The 25,378-nt window shown below is 41.5% G+C and overlaps 1 protein-coding gene across 1 annotated transcript in view; it reads right to left on the bottom strand.

Moving 5' to 3' along the window:
* tspan4a (tetraspanin 4a) overlaps positions 1 to 25,378 on the bottom strand; it is a gene marked incomplete at its 5' end in the record, with an annotated part of 357,455 nt that overhangs the window by 331,745 nt on the left and 332 nt on the right. Inside the window, one exon of the mRNA XM_084059289.1 lies at positions 25,342 to 25,378. This exon is cut by the window's right edge and continues 332 nt beyond it. Within this exon, the coding sequence (XP_083915415.1) occupies positions 25,342 to 25,378 (37 nt within the window). The remainder of the gene's footprint in view (positions 1 to 25,341) is intronic.

The following is a 25,378-nucleotide window of genomic DNA, read 5'->3' as shown; positions in this document are numbered from 1 at the left end:
CGTACACCAGAGTCGCTCTCCGATGCCGCTCGTCAGCGCCGCTTGTCGGTTCCCGTTCGCCGAAAATAGCTATTTTCGGTCAAATAAAGCATCATTGGGACATTGTGACTTCATGGGACACTTTAATGGTTTGTGTCGTGCATAGTCGCATCGTTCTGGGAGGCATTCGTTCGGCATTAAAGTAAATACTCCGCAACGTCAAAGTCGCAACATTAGGAAAAACATTAGCCGCAGCATTTGTTCTACGACATTTTTTTTTTTCCTGTCTTTTTATTAACGTTTCAACGTGTTGTCTGTTAAGTGGCTGATAACCCTGGTCTGTTCATTCAATCAATCTAACGAGCAGACGCTAATATTTCAGGTCAGTGTGTGTGTTAGCCCTGTTTGGCTAATGAGTCGAATCAACATAAAGATAACTGAATTCAGCTCTGAGTAAGTGAAAGCTAATTGCATTCCAATTTGAATTAACCCATTAAGACCGGGAACCCATCTGTGCCATTGTTTTGATTTCTTTGGCTATTCAATAATAGCAGATCTACAAGCTATGAGCTTGTAGATCTGCAATGTTTTTAATCTTTAACTAAAATCTTTGATTCTGGGGGGCGGGGTCACTGGAACAAAATATTTTCAGACGGGGGTCCGCGGCCAAATACATATCATTTTGGGTGCTCTTTGACATGAAAAAGTTTGAGCACCACTGATACATAGCAACATACGTTTTTTTTTTTAAACTATTGAATGAGCTTGTAGATCTGCTATTTTTGAATAGCCAAAGAAATCTAAAAATGACACACAGATGCGTTCCCGGTCTTAAAGGGTTAAGTGCCTGGGCTCTTGTTGAGGAGGTCTCTGCATTTGCGAGGACATGTGCAAATAAACGGTCACATGTGCACACACACACACACACACACACACACAGACACACACACACACAGACACACACACACACACACACACACACACACACACACACACACACACACACACACACACACACACACACACACACACACACACACACAAACACACACACACACGCAGTCACAGTCACATAAAGCCTTCGAGAGAAAGTGAGAGAGTGATAGACAGACAGAATGAAAGTGAAGAAATAAATACAAATAAAGTGAATATTGCTTTGGGGAAGAAAAAAAGAAGGCAAAAAAAAGCTTGTATTTTCTCCCTTCCCACAGACTCACCAAACTGTTCAGGCAGCAGCAGGAAGGCTTTGTTGGCCTCGTGCTCGAGTTTCTGTCATAATAAATTGTGAAACGACATCGTGGTTATAAAATGTTCGGGGTTTTCTATCACATTTTGCCGCCGCTTCCGCTGACATCTCTGGCAGCAATTAAGTTCAGTGGATGATGTGGCTGTTCTTACGAGCCAGTGGCCATCAAAAAAGGTAGGGACTCTTTGATTTTAATACATTAGCGCCGGGAGAGCGTCCGTGTCGTTTTAGATCTCTTTGGGGCTATTCAAAAAATGGCAGATCTACAAGCTCATAGCGCGGCACCGAGTGTCGCTCTATGAGCTTGTAGATATGGTATTTTTGAAAAATCATTTTTTTTGCACATCTTTTAAAACATTTTAAAGCGAACATTTGTAACTCAAATCTTTGCTTCTGGGGGATTCTATACAAATGTCTTCTAAATCCTAACAGTTTTTTGAAAAAAAACGTATGTTGCTATAATGTCAGTGGTTCTGAAACCCCCCAAAATGATTTGTATTTGGTCGCGGACCTCCGTCTCAAATTATGTTGTTCCAGGGACCCCCCCCCCCCAGAGGCAAAGATTTGAGTAAAAAAATGTCGCTTTAATATAATATATATAATATTCAAACATTTGCACAAATTTTCATGATTTTTCAAAAAAATAGCAGATATACAAGCTCATCACACAAGCAAATCTACAAGCTCATAGCGCGGCACCGAGTGCCGCGCTATGAGCTTGTAGATTTGCTATTTTTGAATAGCCAAAAGTATAGGATAATGGTTCCAGGTATTAATGTGTTAATCTAGAGGCAACCTCCAAGTGTGATAAACGCATCACAAGTCAGAAATATATAAAGTGTCAGGCGGTGTAGTCAAAGTCCTTGTGTGTGACTAATGCAATTCTGAACGTCTTAGCCGGGCCGTGAGATCTGGAACTCTGCCACGATTTGTCAGCTGAGCCAAAAAAGAAAAAGAAATACAGCATTTCAAGCATTTTCAAGGCAAAAGAAAGTTGAATTCCCTCAGTGTCATATGAAAAAAAAGAAGACAGTGGGGCAATTTGGGCCGGTGGGTCCAATTTGAAAGGAGAGGAAATGAATGAAAAAGAAAAAAACTGAGAATCACTTTCAACCTGGCTGGCGCTTTCCTATTTTGGGTTAATATTGTCAAAATGTTTTCGAAATGTCTCAACGCATCATCAAAACTGTTCAAAAGTTTTAGAAAATAGCTAAAATGTTTGCACTAGTCGTTGTACTACAACTTCTATAAGGCTTGAGAGGTTGAGCTCGGCAAGACAGCTACATTAGCCCATTAAAACCGGGAACGCAAATCTGTGTAACCACTTTATTACTGTTATTTTATACTTTGGGCTATTCAAAAATAGCCTACGAGCTTGTACTGTAGATCTGCTAATTATTTATTTTTAATCGTGAAAATATTTTTTAAAGCGTTATTTTTTTTTTACTCAAATCTTTGCTTCTGGGGGATTCTACAAATGTCCTCTAAATCCTAACAGTTTCTTTACTTATGTTGCTATAATAAGTGGCTCTCACACCTTTTCATGTCAAGGACCACCCAAAATTATATGTATTTGGCCACGGACCCCCCATCTCAAAATATCTTGTTCCAGGGACCCCCCCAGAAGCAAAGAATTGAGCTAAATGTATAAATCAAAGTTCAAAGTTTCGCACATATTTTCACGATTTTTGGAAAAATTGCAGATCTACAAGCTCGTAGCGCGGCACTCGGTGCCGCGCTACGAGCTTGTATATCTGCTATTTTTGAATAGCCAAAATCGATGCAGTTCCCGGTCTTAATGGGTTAAAAAAAAGAATTAGCAACTCAGTGAGAGCGTTTAAGATGTGCAGCTTTATTCAAGCCAGACCAATGCAGCAACCCGACAGATATTACAAGGCGAGCGGCCGGGGGAGCAAACACAAAAAAAACAATACGAGCCCGTGAATTGGATTTTAATGCACGACATGCATAATTTATTCAGCAGAAGAAACATAATCAGCGGTGCAGACTGAAATATATTTCTGGTTAAGTCTTTCCACATGGCCGGTTTAAATGCCTCTGTGCCTTGGACTCTGCAGCGAGCTTTATTACCCACTGTAAAAACCAACTCATTAGCATAGCATGGGAAGCTGGCTGTGGTTGATTGGCCTGCCCTATATGGACCGATGGACCCCCTACCTGCCCTATGTATGGACCCCCTCTAGGCTTTTCATTGCTACAATTTGATCTATAAGACCATGCCGATATCTGTGTTCGTACATCTGTAGAAGACTGCAGAGAAATCTCTGTATAAGACAAAGGGAACTGTGTTCAGTTTCGGCCAAGACAGGAAAAAAAGATAGACATGCTCGAAGTAGATGGCCGCCTTTTTAGGAGACCGGACTCAGGTTGGAGTCTATTATTTAACCCATTAAGACCTGGAACCATTATCTTACACTTTGGGCTATTAAAAAATAGCAGATATACAAGCTCGTAGCGCGGCACCGAGTGCCGCGCTACGAGCTTGTAAATCTGCTATTTTTGAAACATTGTGAAAATGTGCAAATCTTTGAATATATATGTTTTAAAGCGAACATTTGTAACTCAAATCTTTGCTGCTGGGGGTCCCTGGAACAACCTATTTTGAGATGGGGGTCGGCGGCCAAATACATATAAGTGTGGGGGTCCTTGACATGAAAAAGTTTGAGCACCACTGATATAGAAACATACGTTTTTTTCCCGAATACTGTTCGGCTTCCGGTCTTAAAGGGTTAAGGCAAGATAAAGAGTAGAAGTCCGCACAAAGACTGCTCCCAATCAAGGCTTTATTAAAGATTAACGTCTCCACACATAGTCTTCTGTGGATGGATCAGTAAGTGTCACATCCACTGGAGGAGACGAGACAGCGGTCTTCTCTCCATTGGACCAGTGAAGGGCCTATCAGCTGTCAATGACATCATCAAACCTCCAGGGAGTCACACGTTTGGCTCCGGAGTCCAGACACACAGACAGACCCTCTAATAGATGGCTAGACCGGTGGTTCTCCACGTGTGGGGGTCGGTTCGTGGACCCCCGGGGGTCCTTGAGGGGGTTCCAGGGGGTCCCCCCCCAAGCTAAATGATTGATACCAAAATGGACCCTTACAGGTCTATGACTGAGAGAGTGTACACATGGAATCAAATGGAGATCGAGGAAGTAGCACAGAGTGCCACGCTATGAGCTTGTAGATCTGCTATTTTTTTTTAAATGTGTGCAAATCTTTGATATATATATATTTTTAAAGCGAACATTTTTAACTCAAATCTGTGCTTCTAGGCGGGTCCCTGGAACACAATATTTTGAGATGGGGGTCCGCGGGTCAAATACATATAATTGTGGGGGTCCTTGACATGGAAAAGTTTGAGAACCACTGACATAGTAATATACGTTTTTGTTCAGAAAACGGTTAGGGTTTTAGAAGACACCTTGTAGAATCGGAACCTATCAGGCCTTTGGTTGAGAATAAGTCGACTAGACAGCTGCAGAGCCATGCGGTTAAAAAATGCACCGGGGGGATTCAAACCCTGCACACAACAACAGCAACAACATCACTTGTTATGCAACACCTTGGTTGATGGACGGATTATCCCCTTCAATCCGGGAACGCATCAGTGTGTCATTTTAACATTTTTTTGGGGCTATTCAAAAATAGCAGATCTACAAGCTCATACCGAGTGCCGCGCTATGAGCTTGTAGATCTGCTATTTTTTTTTTAAATCGTGAAAATGTGTGCTGGGGGGAGGTTGGTCCGCGAACAAATGCATACATTTTGGGGGTCCTTGACATGTTTGAGAACCACTGATATTATAGCAACATAAGTATAAACAAAATAAAAAAAAAACTGCTAGGATTTAGAAGACATTTGTAGAATCCCCCAAAAGCAAAGATTTGAGTTAAAAATGTTCGCTTGAAAATATATATATATATTCCAAGCTTTGCTCAAATGTTCACGATTTTTCAAAAAAAATTGCAGATCTACAAGCGCCACGCTATGAGCTTGTATATCTGCTATTTTTTGAATAGCCAAAGAAATCCAAAAATGACACACAGATGCGTTCCCGCTCTGAATGGGTTATTCAATTGAGACCGTGACCTTTTAACCCATTGATACCTGGAACGCATCTGTGTCACTTTAGACGTCTTTGGCTATTCAAAAATAGCAGATATACAAGCTCATAGCGCGGCACCGAGTGCCGCGCTATGAGCTTGTAGATCTGCTATTTTTGAAAAATCTTGAAAATATTTGTTTTAATTGTTTTTTTCCGAAAAACTGTTAGGATTTAGAATTTTCTAGAAGCGGCCTCAGGTCTTAAAGGGTTAAGGCCCATCTGTTCAATTATAAACAGCCCACTGCCACACATCGCTGCAGGCAGAGAGGGTCATTCATTATTAATCTGTTCCCTCTCCATGAGTTTTAACATTTTCATTTTCAGAAACAAAACAGGCAGGTATTCCTACATGTATATTACTATGTAATCCCCCCTCTTCTCTTCCAATGAAGAATGTGAAATTTGACGGGACAGGTTCATCATTCATTTATTGTACGGTTAGATGTCTGAAAACGTACTTTGTCAGACTCCGTTCTCCTTCTCTAGCCCAGGCTTTTTTTTTGAGCGAAGAACCAACTGCATATTTGGAACAATCGTCAAGGACAACCCCCACCCCACCTCCACCTCCCCACAGCAACATGTACTGTATATATATTTAGTACATAAGAGGCCAAGACAAGGACATAGTTAGTCAATATCGTCTCTGTCGGGTGGAAAACTCACATGTCCAAAACATATGTAAGAATTAAAAATCACACCCAGTGTGAAGAGAGTGGTGCCTTTGAATTAGTGTAACTGGTTGCATATCAAAATGTTCTTAAAGTACCAAAAGTAAATGCACTCATTATGCAGAATGTTCCATTTCACAAGGTATCCATGTGTAAAATGTATTAAAATCTTTTGATGATAGCAGATCTACAAGCTCACAGCGCGTGAGAAAATTGCAGCCAGGAGAATGAGACTAGCAGGACACTGCCGAAGGCATCAAGAGCTGCCAGCCAGCAAATTGGTGCTGTGGGAACCAACACACGGTCATCGGTCACAAGGGCACTGTGACGCGTTGTGAGCTTGTAGATCGGCTATTTTCAAATAGCCATAGTTTAAATAGGGCTGAAGTGGGTAATGTATGTTTTGTAATAATAAGCAAAATCTACAAAGTAACCTGAAGGATTCAAATAATCATAGTGGAGCAAAATACAATATTTGCCTCTCAGATGTAGTGGAGTAGAAGTAAAAGTACTGAAAACTGGTCATACACTAGCATACTCTAAGTTTTAAAAAAAACTAAAAATTAGTACAGTACAGTACTTGAGTAAATGTACTTAGTTACTTTACACCGCTGACGTGCAGTGACTAAGAGCACTCTCTCTGCCCGGCTTCACCTGACCCGAACACGGCCAATTATGTTCCATGGTGGGTGGGTGGGTGGGTGGGGGTGGCAGGTACTTTACCCCTCTGCACCACCCGACTGCCCCTGGAACCATTTAGTGTGACCGGCTCTGTCAACGTGCCAGAATGTATAAGCCAGAGGAATGCAGATCTGTGTGACCTGAACTTAGAGCCATATGAAATCCGTGTTAACGGAATCGCGGACGGAATCGCGGAAATGACCAATAAAAATGGAATTGGAATAAAACACGGAATATTGCAGAATTTGGAAAAAAAAAAAAAATCGCGGTAAAATATTTTTTTTTACCGCGAATTTTTACAAATCCACGGGACACCACCATTTTGCATGGCCACATCCTACTTTATAAACAGTTAATCCACGTAGAAATAGTCTTAGAAAGACGATAGAAACAATAATACATGCGCGACGCCATTTTGCGCATGCTCAGACCGAAGTCACCGAATTATTTTGGGAACATTTTTGCGTATAACACAACAAGGGCCATGTATGGACTGTTATATCTTGAACATTTATTCATTTCCACTTACCAGACACTTTTTTTTATGGTAAAAATGAGCATAAAAAGAAAAATACAGAATTCAGAAATATTAAAATGGAAAAAACAGAATTTGGGAAAAAATAAAACGGAATTGGGAAAAAAATAAAACGGATTTCATATGGCTCTACCTGAACTGACCTGCACGTTCAGTGTTACTATAGAATCACAATCCAAATGGCCACCACGGTTCAGTCATACTTTCATGAGGTCATAATGTTACTGTCATATCATTTAAATGAGGGATAAATAGGGAACAATGCAATACCAATATGAATGTGGTCCACACAATTATAAAACCCACAGAATATATCCTCAAAAGATACTCCACCGTGGATCAGAAAAATATATCAACGTTACTGTACAGTACATGGCTTAGAGCAGTGGTTCGTTCTCAAGGTGGGGTCCGGGGACCCCCAGGGGTCCTTGAGGGAGTTCCAGGGGGGGTTCTCAGCTAAATGATAGATAGTTAGGAACCAAATGGACCCTTATGGGTCTGTAACCCAGAGAGTGTACAAATGGAACCAAATGGACCCTTATGGGTCTGTAACTCTGAGAGGGTACAAATGGAACCAAATGGACCCTTACGGGTCTGTAACTCTGAGAGTGTACAAATGGAACCAAATGGACCCGTTAGGGTCCATTTGGTTCCATTTGTACACTCTCAGAGTTAAATTAACATCGATTTTACAATATGAATTGGGGTCCCAGAGATAGAAATGCCATTAAATGGGGGTCCGTAGCCCTAATGCATGTCAAACCGGGGGTCAAACTTGAAATTAAAATGTTTGAGAATCACTGCTAGAGCCGTAAAAAATCTTCTCTTATGGGGGTGCTTGGCATATCTTTTCAAATGGGGGTCTGTGGGCTAATAAGTGTCAATTTGGGGGTCCTTGACATGAAAAGGTTTGAGAACCACTGGCTTAGAGTATCATACTGTATACGGTACGACCAGGGACGCATTGGTCATGGGACGCGGTAACACGCCATGCAACCCCTTTTTTAAGCAGGAGCACGGCAGCATGCATAGAATTAACAACCCTTAAAGGAGGAGTTCACCCAAAAAATGACTTATCTTCTATCAATTGCACACCCTATGAAGCCTTGAATCCATGGTTTCTTTTTTGTTTTTGTCGCATTCCTAAGCTAATAATTGGATTCCCGTCTCCTACCGGCTAATGTATCCGGTAGGAGACACAAAGTAGATTATTTGTGTCTCCTACCAGATACACACCCGGTCATCAAATTATTGTCTTAGGAATGCCACAAAAACAAAAATAAATCCATGAAATCAAGGCTTCATGCGGTGTGTAATTGATAGAAAATAAGTAATTTTTTGGGTGAACTCCTCCTTTAAGTTCACACCTCAACAAAGTTTACAAAGGCTGGCGACTGCCAGGTGTCACACCAGCGTGAATTAACATAGGAATGAGCCTATAGATGCATATCAATTGTCCATTGTGTGACCTGTAATGTAGGTGTAGTGTAGACCTGAAGCCGATTCTACAATGTCTTCTAAATACCAACAGTATTCTGAAAGAAAAAAAACCTGTATGTTTCTATATCAGTGGTGCTCAAACTTTTCCCACGTCAAGGACCCCCAAACTTATATGTATTTGGCAGCTGACCCCCATCTCAACATATGTTGTTCCAGGGACCCCCCATAAGCAAAGATGTGAGTTAAAAATGTTCGCTTTAAAAAATATATATATTCAAAGATTTGCACACATTTCCACGATTTTTCAAAAAATAGCAGATATACAAGCTCATAGCGCGGCACTCGGTGCCGCGCTATGAGCTTGTAGATCTGCTATTTTTGAATAGCCCAAAGTGTAAAATAATGCAATTAAATGAATTATGAAATAAATGAATTTCATATAACCTTTAAGGGAGGAACTATGTCTTACAGAATGACACACTTTATATGTATATTTCATTTGGAAACTTGATATTTTACCCCTATTCTTATTTAAAATGTAACAGCAATTCATGCTTGTGGCTAAAAAGAAATTCCAGCCACTCTGTTACACCTGTAAACGTTGTGCTGTGTGACAATAAAGTGAAGAGATTTTTCAAGTGCAATCGTTTCAGAGGGATAATAAAACATGTGAACAGAAGGACTGTTATGAAATTGGGCTACAATGGGCCTGTGGGCATAGAAATATCATAGAAATTATCATGACTAACTGCTTGTCAAGTGTCTGAAATTCCACCGTTTGTTTTTTTTGGTGAGGGGGGCCGAGGGGGGGGCGTGTTTTTTCAATTACTTTTTTCATTTATTTTTAATATTTTTGGGGGAAAATGTAAAAAAATAAAATACAATAAAAAAATAAAATAAGTGAAAATAATTCTCGGAAAAACACGGACCCCTCAAGCATTAGGAGGGCAGGGTGAGTCACCAGAACCAAGGACGGGTGTTTTTGATGAATCTAACATGGTTAAAATGGATGTATAGAAAGGGGGCGTGTCTGATAAAATGAATATCAAATATCTGAAATACTGAATCGAGCAACTTAAAAACTGTCTGGGGGGTTCACAAAAGCCTGAGTAGATGATAAAATCACCAAAAGTGTTTTTGAAAGTGAAATATCCCTTTAAGTACATTTTGATGCCAATACCTTTGTACTTTTACTCAAGTACATTTTGAATTCTAGGACTTTTTACTTGTAACAAAGTATTTCTATATTGCCGTATCGATACTTTTACTTAAGTAAAGAATTTGAAGTACTTTTATTTCCACCACTGATGCACACACTGACATCTGGAATTGCACCCGGGCGCCTTCAGATGGATGTGGTCCATGTACCATGGGGGAGAAATGGATGAGGACTCCACTGACTGAGTTATGTTCATTTTATAGTAGGACACACTACAGTACATATAGTACACACCACACACACACACAGTACACACGGTAGTACACACAATGCACAATACACATTACATCAGGGAGGTGAGCCACAGTTCAGGGCCTTTCTCAAGGGAACTTTGGGAGAGCACCTATAGCTGTATAGCCTCGGGAACCCATGCATTTTTTAGATGTATAACACCAGCCACCCATAGCGTAGTACAGTAAAGTATAACACCAACGGTATAGCACCATCAACCGGCACGGGTTCCACGCCTACGTGCCACTGCCGACGTGACAGCTAACAGTACGGCTGTATGTCCATATATGGAGATCCTGTGTGTCCTGTGCACCTTATAACCGCCTCGGTGTCAGTTTGAAGTTTGTTGGTTCCTACCAGTGTTGCCAGATTCTGTGAGAGAAACAAGCAACCAGGTCTAGGAAAACCAGCCCAAAAGAAGCGACTATGGGCCACACGCTTTAACATATACATCAGCTATTTGAAAATAGCAGATCTACAAGCTCACAACGCGTCGCGATGCGACGCGTTGTGGGCTTGTAGATCGGCTATTTTCAAATAAAATCTCGCTTGAAAATGATAATAAGCAGATCTGGAAACTCTGTGCGCCACGTGAGCAGTCCTAGCCAATTGTAATAATAAATAGCACCAACCACCCATAGATGAAGTACTACCAATCACACGTGGTATTCACCCTCCTGCCGGAGAAGCAAACCAACAACCTTTTTGACTAGCCGGTCCGCCTCCCAGTGTAAAGGCAAAACTGTGATGTGTTGTAATAATAATGAATTGCATTTTTATGGCGCTTTTCTAAGTACTCAAACTTACTCAAAGTGCTTTACAATGGTTCATTCATTCATACGGGGGGGGGGGGGGGGGGGGGAGCGGCGAACAGTCGACGCCAGCGTCCCCACTTTTCCCACATTCACACCCCAATGGTGGCAAGCTAGCGCCGACCGAATCATTGGAGGTAATGTAGGGTTCAGTGTCTTGCCCAAGGACACTTCGACATGTGGACAGGAGGAGGAGCCGGGATTCGAACCGCCGAACCACGGATCATTGGACGACCTGCTCTACCTCCTGAGCCACAGCCGATGTGTTGTGGGCTTGTAGATCTGATGTTTTCATTGCGGGCAACTAAGTATAAAGACCATATAGACCTCTGTGCGGGCAACTGATGGTCATTAATGTCAGCACATTTTACTCCTTGAGATGTGGAGGGCAGCACTTCTCACCCCTGACAGCCGTGATTTGCACCCAGGCGGGCACACATGCACTCAGGCGGGCACACATGCACTCAGGCGGGCACACGTGCACCCAGGCGGGCACACATGCACTCAGGCGGGCACACGTGCACCCAGGCGGGCAGGCACACATGCACCCAGGCGGGCACACATGCACCCAGGCGGGCACACATGCACCCAGGCGGGCACACATGCACCCAGGCGGGCACACATGCACCCAGGCGGGCACACATGCACCCAGGCGGGCACACGTGCACCCAGGCGGGCACACGTGCACGCCGGCACGCACACGCGCAACATCATGCAAGTCAAAAGTCTTCGCTGACGGGAAGAAACCTTGTACCTGTATATTGTATATTGTATATTTCAAGTTTTTATGTCGTTTTTTCTTTGGTAAATGAATAGCCTAATGCTGTGTTCACAATGGCAGATACAAAGACACAGGCTGCCATTGTTTTTCAATGTAAGCCAGTGGCATGAAGACACAAAGATACATTCAACATGTGCTGCTTGCTACAAAAGCTGTAACAGTTACAAAGCTACAAAATAAGTTGAGCAGGTTTCAACATCAGCTACAAAGATACAGTGGAAAAAGTACAATATTGTCTTACTTAAGTAAAAGTAGCAATACTGCAATGTAGAAATACTCTGTTACAATTAAAAGTCCGGAATTCAAAATTTACTTGAGTAAAAGTGCAAAAGTATTGCTATCAAAATATACTTAAAGTAAAAAAGTAATAGTAGTCTTTATACAGAATGTCCCATTTCACAAGTTTTCAATTGAAAATAAATACAAATCATTTGAAAATAGCAGATCTACAAGCTCATAATGCGTCGCATCGTGACGCATTGCGAGCTTGTAGATCTGCTATTTTCAAATGGCTGAAATGTATGTAGGGCTAATGTATTTGTTGTAATAGTAATCAAAGTAACTAGTAACTAAAGTTTCCAAATAAATGTAGTGGAGTGAAAGTACAATATTTGGATCAGAGAGGTAGTGGAGTAGAAGTAAAAGTACTGAAAATTGGAAATACTCCAGTAAAGTAAAAAATACCTCAAAATTGTACAGTACTTGAGTAAATGTACTTGGTTACTTTACACCACTGCAAATATGCTGTGTATCATTGTATCGTTTGTATCCGCCGGTGTGAACGCACCATTAGAGTTTAAGTTACTAAATAACTACATAGGATCCAATGGAACACAGGTTATTCTTTTTTTACAGTTCCTGTAAAGTAACGGTTTTGTACATCCAAGGTTTCCACCCGACAGACAACGAAGGGCATTAACCTAGCCTGACTTTGGCAGCGGTTCACAGCTGTGGTCGGTGTGTGTGTGTGTGTGTGTGTGTGTGTGTGTGTGTGTGTGTGTGTGTGTGTGTGTGTGTGTGTGTGTGTGTGTGTGTGTGTGTGTGTGTGTGTGTGTGTGTGTGTGTGTGTGTGTGTGTGTGTGTGTGTGTGTGTGTGTGTGTGTGTGTGTGTGTGTGTGTGTGTGGAGGTCAGTCGTTCCCGTGGGGAGAATAGATCTTGGCAGCCAGATAGCTTTGACTACTACTTTCAAGGTGTCATCATTCCATCGCTAACAAAAAGCGACTATGACGGATATCTCCAAGAAGACGCCCACATCCCTTTAGATGTCTGTTAGCACATTAACCCATTAAGACCTGAGGCCGCTTCTAAAACAATTCTAAATCGTAACAGTTTTTGGAAAAAATAACTAAAAAATAATGTTCACGATTTTTCAAAAATAGCAGATATACAAGCTCATAGCGCGGCACTCGGTGCCGCGCTATGAGCTTGTATATCTGCTATTTTTGAATAGCCAAAGACATCTAAAGTGACACAGAAGCGTTCCAGGTATCAATGGGTTAAGACCGGAGGCCCATTCTACAAAATGTCTCCTAAATCTCCTAAAAATGTTTTTTGATATATGTTGCTATATCAGTGTTTCTCAAACTTTTTCATGTCAAGGAGCCCCAAAATTATATGTGTTTGGCCACGGACCCCCATCTCAAAATATTTTTGTTCCGGGGACCCCCCAGAAGCAAAGGTTTGAGTTACAAATGTTCGCTTTCAAAATATATATATTCAAAGAAAAGCAAAAATGTTTTGCACTCGGTGCTGCACTATGAGCTTGTATATCTGCTATTTTTGAATAGCCCAACAAAATCTAAAAATGACACAGATGCGTTCCCGGTCTTAAAGAGTTAACAAGTAGAGCCTGACCCCATAGCCGATTTTTGGGTCCGATCCCGATTTTGGAAAAGTCATAGTCACTGGGTGCATTTCGCCTTTCCGACATGTCGCCTTTCCGACGTTAACGAACCCTATACCTAACCCTAACCCTAACCTTAACCGCACGCGGAAGCCACTAGGTGGAGTGGCGCGATGTCGGAATGGAAGGAGCACCCCATAGTCACTCACTGTTTTGACTGGTAAAATATAAATTGTACAAAAGAAAGAAAAAATAATCAATTTGATATATTTTATAAAATATTGGATTCATATTTTAAGAATTCCAAAATAGCAGACCCACAGTATAAACTCACAACACGTCCTAAAGCAGCGAATTGTGAATTTGTATATAAGCTATTTTAGCTTATATAGGTCAACAACATTTTCACCTGCAGTACAATATAGACACGGCAGGTTGAAAGCGGTAAGAACAATTCTGACAAATCAGCTGCATGATTAAAAACAGTCAAATAATGTCTGATATACATACATGTACATAATCAGATAGTATCAGATATAGTGTATCTGTTAACCCCTTCAATCCGTTCTCGGTCATTTTAGATGTCTTTTTGGCTATTCAAAAATGATGAACATTTGTGCAAATCTTTGAATATATATTTTTTTCAAAGCGAACATTTCTAACTCAAATCAGGCGCCGCTATGAGCTTGTACATCTGCTATTTTTGAATGAGACATATACACAAAGACATCTAAAAATGACCGAGACGCGTTCCTGCATTGAACGTGTTTAACAAGCAGCCACAGGAGACAAACTAGGAGACAGACAGGTGGCCGGAAAAAGAAAAAGGAAAGGAGGGCCACCGGAACAAAGAGAACTCATTCAGCTCAGCCTCGGTCCCACTTGGCAGACTTCAACGGTGTGCGAATGGAAGTGATCTGTCGCGAGGGCTACCAGAGAGAGAGAGATAGGATTGACAGACGCAGAATGACACAGCCGGCAAAACGCTCCCCAAGGGTAAAACGATAACATCCACCAGCTATAGACGACGGAGGCGATTGACAGCAGATAGATGTAATGCCTTTGTGGAAAGGAGCAAGAAGCAATATTGTCAAAAACGCGGGGTGTATAGAGAGGATGAAATCTGGGGCTGATAATGGATTACACTGCAGCGTTTAACCCAGTAAAACCCGGGAAAAGCATCTGTGTCATTTTAGATGTCTTTTGGATGTTCAAAAATAGCAGATCTACAAGCTCGTAGCGCGGCACCGAGTGCCGCGCTACGAGCTTGTAGATCTGCTATTTTTGAAAAAAATCGTGATTTTCTTTTCAAATCTTTGAATATATATTTTTTTAAAGCGAACATTTGTAAAATAGTCCCTTGGTGTTCCAGGGACTTCCAGGAGCAAAGATTTGAGTTACAAATGTTTGCTTTAAATAAATATATATATATATACTCAAAGATTTGCACAAAATGTTCAAGACTTTCCAAGAAATAGCAGCTCTACAAGCTCGTCTGAGCTTGTATATCTACTATTTTTTGAATAGCCAAAGTAAAAAATAATGTTTGTAGCTCCTATCTAAAATGACACAAATGCGTTCCCGGATTGAATGGGTTAAGCTTTGGAAATACTTTTTTTTATCTTTATACTAAACACATACACATGATCCAGTCTGCTGAAAGCTTAACACCAGCGACTGGCTGAGCTGAGCAGCTAGCTAGCGCTGCATGCATACTGCCCACGCTGGTGTTACAGAGAACACAGAAAAGCCTTCAACTCACCCACACACACACACACTGTGTTTTTTTTATACTCGTGAAACCTAAATTAATGTAATTTCTCTCTTTACACAAACACAAACACACGGTAGTACACACACACACACACACATCTGTGAGTGCACATCTGCAGTCTCTCTCCCACTCACAGCCATATGCTCATGTGTGTGCTGTGTTGTGCATACAGACAACACACACACACACACACACACACACACACACACACACACACACACACACACACACACACACACACACACACACACACACACACACACACACACACACACACACACACACACACACACACACACACACACACACACACAGCACACAGTGTGTGTGTGTCGTTGGTGGCAGGCTGCTGTATATGTGCCTTTAAGGTGGTAATAATTCAACTTTGTATTAACCCTTAAAGACCGGGAACGCATCTGTGTCATTTTTAGATTTCTTTGGCTATTAAAAAATAGCAAGATATACAAGCTCACGGCGCGGCACCGAGTGCCGCGCCGTGAGCTTGTAGATCTGCTATTTTAAGAAAAATCTTTGGCCAAATACATATCATTTTGGGGGCCCCTGACATGGAAAAGTTGGAGCACCAACTGATATGGCAACATACGTTTTTTCAAAAAACTGTTTGTAGAATATATATTCAAAGATTTGCACACATTTTCACGATTTTTTCAAAAATAGCAGATTTACAAGCTCGGTGCCGCGCAATGAGCTTGTAAATCTGCTATTTTTGAATAGCCCAAAGAAATCAAAAAATGACACAGATGCGTTCCCGGTCTTAATGAATTAAACACTTAGCGACTGAGACATTTTTTATTTTTCTTCTATAACGACAGGCAAAAAAAAATGGGATGCCATGCAGGGTTAATTAAAATGTGGTTTAAAAAAAAAGCCCTAAGATTGATTCAGGTGTTTTGGCCCTGAAAACGAGATCCTTGAGAAAGCGCAGTCGCCCAACAAAGCCGGTTTGCTGTGTGACGATAATTAATGTGAACGTTCATCCGAGGCAGTGATCTGGAACATCATCATAGCAGCACCACTGAGACTAAGTTACACCAAATGAACTCCTAATTGCATCAGACAAAAAGGACTTATCTCTGTACTTGCTTTGTTGGACCGTAAGCGCTGCGTTTGACAGTATTGACCAGTGGTGGAAAAAGTACTCACATCTTTTACTTAAAGGAGGAGTTCACCCGAAAAATGACTTATTTTCTATCAATTGCACACCCTATGAAGCCTTGAATCCATGGATTATTTTTTGTTTTTGTCGCATTCCTAAGCTAATTTGATTCCCGTCTCCTACCGGCTAATGTATCCGGTAGGAGACACAAAGTAGATTATTTGTGTCTCCTACCGGAAATACACACGGTCATCAAATGATTGTCTTAGGAATGCCACTAAAACAAAAATAAATCCATGAAATCAAGGCTTCATGGGGTGCGTAATTGACAGAAAATAAGTAATTTTTTGGGTGAACTCCTCCTTTAAGTTAAAGTAGCAATACCACAATATAAAAATACTCTGTTACAAGTAAAAGCCCCGTGTCCAAATTGTTACTTGAGTAAAAGTACAAAAGTATTGGCCTCCTAATATATAAAGTACCAAAAGTAAAAAGTACTAGAATGTTTGAAAATAGCGGTGCGACGCGTTGTGGATAGATCTGTAGATCTGCTATTTTCAAATGGCCTATGTATAACATAGGGCTACAGTGGTCAATGTATGTTTTATGCAAGGGATAATGCATGGGGAGGCAGTCATTATTGAAATTTAAAGCCCGACAGGGCGATTAACCACCGAGGCGCAGCCGAGGTGGTTAATCGCCCTGAAGGGCTTTAAATTATTACACGGCTTATTACACGGCTACTTAATAAATACATAAATAAATTTACCCAAAAGTAACAACAAAACGTATTTCCTTGCTTACGGCAATGAAAGTATTCCATAAGTAGCCTATTGGGCTGGGCGGAGTTTGCCTCGGAAAACAAATGACAAAATAGAAAAAAACTCGCCCCAAAACACACTCGTCCCCCATTCTATATACTGCCGATTTGCCTGTAATACCGCCGGATTTGCCCCGGGGCGACTGTGTTTTGGGGCGAGCGTTTTGGTATTTCCCCCGTAGCCACGATAAACAAGGAAGTGCAGTGGATCAAATAGAATCACTTTTCGGTCATTGCATCGTCTATTTCTCACTTCAAATGTTTTCAAAAACATTCTTGAGAGCAACGTTTAGTTGTAAATGACATTGGTTGTTTGTTTACATGGCTGTCATGTTGGATAAAGCATAAAACAAAGCAGCGGAGGTTGATATGAGCAGGTGTTCTGAGTCTCTGATTACACAGCGGTCCGTTATTGAGCTCAGCGGTCATTATCGAGAAATAATGACCGATGACTGACCAATCAGAATCGAGCATTCAACCAAGCCGTGTAATAAAATATCATAATTTATATCTGAAAAGTAACTAGGAACTAAAGTGTTCAAATAATTGTAGTGGGGTAAAAGTACAATATTTGCCTCAGAGATGTAGTGGAGTAGAAGTAAAAGTACAAATACCAAAACATTTTACTTAATTACAGTATAGTACTTAAATAAGCTTAGTTACTTTACACCACTGGCATTGACCAACACAACACACCCTGTTATAGAGACACTATACTATAAGACTTTTTAGCAGAATATCAGAAGGACCACACCTCCAATCAACCAATCTGGGAACCCAGAACCAACTGAAAAGGAAAAACAGCGACCTCTGCTGTTTGTTCATATGTCAGTTGGCTCTGGGACAATGACGACGTAACACCCGTGCGCAAGGAAACCGGTGTTTTGGTCTGCCTTCAGCGCATCACTTCTGGTGGTGCGAATATGTTTTCATTCCCACTAACAATATTTCTACACGGAACACTAACACCACTTCTCCCAGAGAACATGGATGGTTTTGGTTATAAGCCCACTTGTTTCTATGATGAAAGAGTACGTTAAAATGTAAATATCTTTCTGTGGTTTTGTCTGCTCCGCGGACGCTATTGTTAAATTAGTTTTGGTTCGTTTCGAGGGGGGAAGGCTCGACGGACACGTGAATCCCGCCCACTACATTTGATTGGGTAAAGCGCGGCCTGCTTCCTGATCTGAAGGCCAGTGTGTACACGTTATGACGAACCTTCACGACAGATTCCAACGCAGAGCAGAATCTGTTCTTGAGAGATTACCAATCAACTCACTTCCGTTCACCTATTGACCAATTATTTGTATGCAAACGTTGAGAATGCACACACCCACTCCCCGGTCCCTTCCTTGCACAAACTGTTCCAGACTGATTCAGTTTAAGCTTGAATTTGAGCATATTAAGATATGCTTGTTTGTAAACCTTTTATCTGCCCTTCTTGATCGCGTCACACAAAAGCATCGGAAGTAGCAGATCTATAAGCTCGCAGCGCAGCTCGAAACGTGGCACGAAGCGACACGTTTTTTTATTTATTTGAATGTTTTCTAAAACTTTGCGTAGCCAATTATTTTTTACCGTACCGCCCCAGCCCGTAGGAGTACATGCAATTACTGATACCACCCTCCTTGCCTGGCTTTACCCTCCCCCGAACACGGGCCACTTGTGTTTGTGTAGACGCTCGACAAAGCCGGATGCACCGCGGTGGATTCGAACCCACAACCTCCGAAGCAACACGTTTTGAGCTCGTCAATCTGCTACTTCTGCTGTTTTTGAATTTGAATCCTGAGAAACAACAGTTAAAGGACATATTATGAGGTTTCCATCCGACAGAGAAGATATATTCAAAGAAAGAAAGGTCACATTGTACAAGTTCTTCTAAGCCTTCTTCCTCCGCAGCACTAGGGAGGAAGAAACTGCAGACGGAAAGTTTGATGGAATGCATTTTTTAGACGTTGAGTGCCGTAACGTATCTTCCATTGTGTCTTGTGTACAGTGGTGGAAAAAGTACTCAAATGCTTTACTTAAGTAAAAGTATCAATACTGCATTATAGAAATACTCCGTTACAAGTAAAAGTCCAGAATTCAAAATTTACTTGAGTAAAAGTACAAAAGTGTTGGCATCAAAATGTACTTTAAGTACCAAAAGTAAAAGTACTAAAATGTTTGAAAATAGCTGATCTACAAGCTCACAACGCGTTGCGATGCGACGCGTTGTGAGCTTGTAGATCTGCTATTTTCAAATAGCCTATGTATAAAATAGGGTTAAAGTGGTTAATGTATGTTTCATTATATCATCATTTATATCTGAAAGGTAACTAGTAACTAAAGTTTTCAAGTAAATGTAGTGGAGTAATAGCACAATATTTGCCTCTGAGATGTAGTGGAGTAGAAGTAAAAGTATTGGAAATTGGAAATACTCAAATAAAGTACAAATACCTCAAAATTGTACTTAAGTACAGTACTTAAGTAAATGTACTTAGTTACTTTCCACCACTGAAGTGGTTTATAAATGCTCACATAACCCTCTAGTCTATACCCTGCCTTTGTTCTCTGCATTCTGCAGCCCTCCCTCCCTCCCACCCTGCTCCTCATGCTACCTACCGCTAACTGCTTCCTCCCTATGTTCCATCTTCTCTCAACTCTTTCCTCTCCGTAAGGAGGACCTGAGGGGGTTCATGGTGCCCCCGAGCTACGCCGGGACCCCCTACCGAGCTTCCCCAAGGCGGGGGGGTTCATCAAAGACTATAGGTATATGGCCACAGGCTCAAGTCCCTCGTTCGTACATTCGTTTCCGTTTTTTTTTTTTTTTCAGATTCCGTTCAGTATTCAGATTGGTGGTGTGCATGGTGTCCTTAAAGGAACTGCATTGAGCTGGTTCAAGTCATATTTATCACATAATTTTCCGCTTACTATAAGTTGATAATGATAAGTTGCTAAGAACGTGCTAAGTTATACAAGGAGTTCCACAAGGTTCTGTGCTTGTTGTGTCCCATTAATATTCACACATATTCACTCTATGAATCAAGATCAAGAATCAAGAATCAAATCAACAATCACTCAATAGTCAATCACTCCACACATTTTCATTGTTATACTGTGTATACAGTGTATATATATACAGTATATATATATATATATATACAGATGTGCCACTTCAAAACTTCACACGTTACTGTTCTTTCATACATACATACATATAGCCATATTAAACCAATCAGTTTAATCAGCTTTAAAGGGATAGTTCACCCCCAAAAACATATTGTTTTATATGGATTAGTCACCCCATGGAGACCTGAATTCATGGATATTTGTTTTGTTTTTGTCGCATTGCTATAAGCGAATAAGTTGATGACCAGCGGACCGGTAGGCAGCGGTTCCGGTAGGAGACACAAAGGAGGCTCTTTGTGTCTCCTACCGGAACCGCTGCCGGTCATCAAATTATTGGATTAGGAATGAGACAATAACTAAACAATATCCATGAATTCAAGTCTCCATGGGGTGACTAATCCATAGGGGAAAAAAGTCATAATGGGGGTGAACTATCCCTTTAAACGATCCGCTACTAAATTGAAGAAGAAGTCATTGTGCTGCTTGGTTCTAAAAAGCCATTAGAAACACATAATAAAGCCAGTGTTGCTGCTGTATTCTTTGAGGCATCATTACGCTCGCCTGCAGCACCACTGCGAGGCATCTGAGACGGTATCTTTGATCAGCACCATGTGTCCTTCAACTCCCACATGAAACACTGTTCAAAGACTCTTTACTTTTCTTTTTCCCACCGATGTAACGCCGCGGAAATCTGGCACATCGTGATCCAGATAGAAGTGGTTATTATATCAGGCTCGCACCGTAACACGTCTCTAACCCAGTCAATCCGGGAACGCATACTGTGTCATTTTAGATTTGTTTTTAATATTATTTTATTTTATTTCAACAAAAACATATATATTTTGATTTTTTTTTATAATATAATATTTCAAATATTTGCAAAAAAAAATCAAGATAAAAACATATTTAAAAAAAATATATATATTATATATATTTTTTCTTTCACTCAAATCTTTGCTTCTGGGGGTCCCTGGAACAAAACAAAAATCTGATGTGGGGGGGGGGGTCCGCAGCCAAATACATATCATTTTGGGAGGTCCTTCACATGAAAAAGGTTTTAACGTTTACGTCTTTTCATAAAAGTATTTTATAGTATATAGTAGATTTATGTTACAAATGTTCACTTTAAAAATATACATATTCAAAGATTTGCACAAATGTTCACGATTTTTCCAAAAAAAATAGCAGATCTACAAGCTCATAGCGCGGCACTCGGTGCCGCGCTATGAGCTTGTAGATCTACTATTTTTGAATAGCAAAAAGAAATTTTAAAATAAATGACACAGACGCGTTCCCCGGTCTCAATGGGCTAAAGACTCTGCAGCTGCTGCTTCAGAATGATATGTTTACTCTGACAGGGAGCGAGAACAAGACATCATAAAGTCGTTCTCTCTCTCTCATTGGATTCTCTGCACTGCATGGCTCCCTGGGAAAAAACCCTCCTCCTCAGCAATGAAGCCTTTAATGGCCACACACGCACCATCATATCATGTTCATTGCAAAAGTATCTAGATCGACAAGCTCAAAACGAGCTTGTAGATCTGCTACCTTTCTGTGACGCTGTAGTAAGATCAATTAGGGGGCGTTAATTTACGGGGAAAAAATGTGGACATGAGAGGTTTCTGCCCGACAGTAACGTCTATCTCGCCTTCTTGTATCCCTGTGAAACAACTCTACAAAGGGAAGTGTTTATAAGGATAAAGGATAATTCCTTTTAACAGGTCGTTCATGAAAGTCCTTGCGGTCTTGTTTCCAATGAGAACCTGTGAGCAATTAGGGGTTAAGAGTCTTGCTCAGGGACAAATTTCATTTCATCAACACATATGCTGACCTGGCCTGGAATCGAACCTGGGGCAACCAGGGCCTCTGGCTCCCTAGGCGGGTTCACTAACCATTCAGCTATGGCCGCCCCCTCAAGCGATTTTTGAGCGATTTTTAGTGTTTTTAGTAGTTTTAAAGTTGTCATAAAAGTTTGGATCCATATGTATCGATCGATTCACTGTGTGTTTCCGGAGCAGGAGTCTCTGACTATTGCTCTGGAAGCAAAACATTGCATCCGGAGCTTAGTGTCCCCTTCGCTACAGGCCGTTGGAAACGCGTCTCCTCGGAAAAATGGACACAAAAAAAGAACAGAGATACAGGCGAAAGAAGAAAAAAAAAATACAAACATGGAGTCGACGGGAACGCAAATGTTAGTAATCCATTATTTCCGTATCCGTTTGTGCTACAGTTTTACTGCGATCCCTTCGGATTCAAGATCAGACCGTGGCCGTCTATAAAACAACATTGAGTAAAAACTCGGGATTTCTCGTTCTGGCACTGAGGGCATTCAGAAAAAACTCCCAGCTTGAATCATCCTCTCTCTATCTGAAAAGTTTTTGTTTCATATAAATCCATCGTACAGACATGTTATGAGCTACTTTCTGTCAATACATTCCGTGCAGGTGATTGTTTTTCTAAGTGTCAGTGTTTAGAAGCGCTCGTTTTCAACAACACAGCGTCCTGCTGTCTCCTGCATTATGTGACATTTATAAACAGGTGGTACGCAATACCGTTGGGCGATTTCCAACGAGCGCTTCCAAACTCCAACGCTCCATGCTGCTCAATGTTTTACCACTCAGTCTAGATGAGGGGGGCGTGTATATGTGGAAAAGTGACACATGTGCATACTCTCTATATAAGAGGAGACGCATGGCAGGGGGGGGGGGGGCACATCCTGTCCTCTTCCAACCGGCCACCATGACTTCTTTAGTTGCTTATGAGTTAGTTGCTTTGCCAGTGTTATGTTATGTTGAGTTGATATGAGTTGCACTAGAGCCGGTTGATTCTTTTGGTTATTGTTAAGGTAAGAGATTGTATTTCGGTTCTTCTGTTAGATCAGAGATATTCATTTCAAGTTAGCTCTTTTGAGCTGTTGATTCGTTTATCACTAAGTCCTTATTTATGAAACCAACTTCGTGTTACTCACTTTACACTGTTATTACTATTTCCTAAATAAATATGTATTTATTTGTGCACGTTAAACCCTTTGTTCTTGGGTGTAACAACGCCTTGACTAGCTTCTACAATGATTACTATTTTTGTTTTGAACATTTCTGAAAGTGTAATCAGCTCACAGTGTGAACCAATACAGATCAACAGCTCTGCTCGCTCCTCCCATGGGTTCCCAGAACACCCAGGGTCTCTAGCACCACCTCCTGAGCACAAACCACATGAGAGAGAACCTTATCTGAAACAGAGCCGGACAGAGCCATGGCATAGTGTACACACAGAAAGACAGAGTGCTTTGGACATCATGTCCAGATATCCAGAGAACCACAACATGCACTGAGCCAGTCGCTTCTGGTCCATGATTGAGTGCATGTGTCTCTCCAACCCTCTGCATATATCCCATTAAGACCTGAGGCCGATTCAAAACATTTTCAAAATCCTAACAGTTTTTTGAAAATAATGTAAAAAAAATCACACCCTGTGTGAAGAGAGTGGTGCCTTTGATGAGCCCTGTATTGCCCCGTATTGATGTTGTCATCAATGTTTGTTTATTGGACATACACCCGGACACACAGACAAAGTCAGATATAGGAGTGGTTGGCACGACTCAAAAATATTTTGTCACGATTTTTCAAAAATAGTAGATATACAAGCTCATAGCGCGGCACTCGGTGCCGCGCTATGAGCTTGTAGATCTGCTATTTTTGAATAGCCAAAGAAATATAAAGCGACACAGATGCGTTCCAGGTCTTAATGGGATATAGGACAGCATTGATGACGAGAGGTGCTCCTCTCATCAATCCTCCACAAACTACTTTCCTACTTGGAGGCGGGAAAAGGAGCGCCCCGCCAAAAAAGAAACGCTGGATGCAGAAAGCGGTGAAACGCGATGCTCAGTCGCTAGGCAGAGGAGAGAGCCCTCCAGCAGCAGCACACCTTTACCACAGAGATGCATGGCACAGAACCAAGCTTTCTGCAACCGACACACACAGACCCTCAGGCTCCTCTCCTGTGGAAACTTCTCCCAGTTTTGGGCTGGCAAGCACACAAATACACTAAATACACACACACACACACGCAATGTGTGCTTACGGTACATCCGTGCATGCGCGCCCGCACATAGACACACACGCACGCACGCACGCACGCACGCACGCACGCACGCACGCACGCACGCATGCACGCACGCACGCACGCACGCACGCACGCACGCACGCACGCACACACACACACACACACTTGTATAACCATACGTATGAGGACAAAACAAATTTAGGACGGCAGGTTTTATGAATGCCATTTTTTAACCCATTTTAACCAAGCCGAAAATAGCTGATCTACAAGATCACAACCACGTGTCACGCTGCAACATGTTGTGTGAGCTTGTAGACCAGCTATTTTTTTGGTTAGTGCCACCGGTAAGTATAAATGAAGGCATAACTCTATAACCCTAACCTCTGTGAACATAACCTGTAAATGTCCAACCCCCCAGCTAAATTAGTTAATAAAGCGCGTCACAATCATTTGAACCCCTTTATCCATATTTTATACTTTGGCTATTCAAAAATAGCAGATCTACAAGCTCATAGCGCGGCACCGAGTGCCGCGCTATGAGCTTGTAGATCTGCTATCTTTGAAAAATCGTGAAAATGTGTGCAAATCTTTTCTTTTTTTTTATGTTTTAAATGCGAACATTTTTAACACAAATCTTTGCTTCTGGGGGGGGGGGGGGGTCCCTGGCACAACACATTTTCAGATGGGGGGGGGGGGTCCGCGGGCCAAATACATATCATTTTGGGTGGTCCTTGACATGATGAGAAAAAGTTTGAGAACCACTGACTTTACTTGGTCCTCACAAGTACAGTAACACAAGCATGCACGTGCGCGCGCACACACACACACACACACACACACACACACACACGATATCCAGCGATATAAAAGCGTTTTTAACGTGTGACTCACCCAGAAGAGCAGGTTGAAGAAGACCATCCCGTAGCGG

Source organism: Gymnoscopelus microlampas, assembly GCF_963454915.1.
Source record: "Gymnoscopelus microlampas genome assembly, chromosome: 1".
Taxonomy (NCBI): Eukaryota; Metazoa; Chordata; class Actinopteri; order Myctophiformes; family Myctophidae; genus Gymnoscopelus; species Gymnoscopelus microlampas.
The sequence above is the reverse complement of the archived record's forward strand: the minus strand, read 5'-3'. Positions and strand labels throughout refer to the sequence as shown.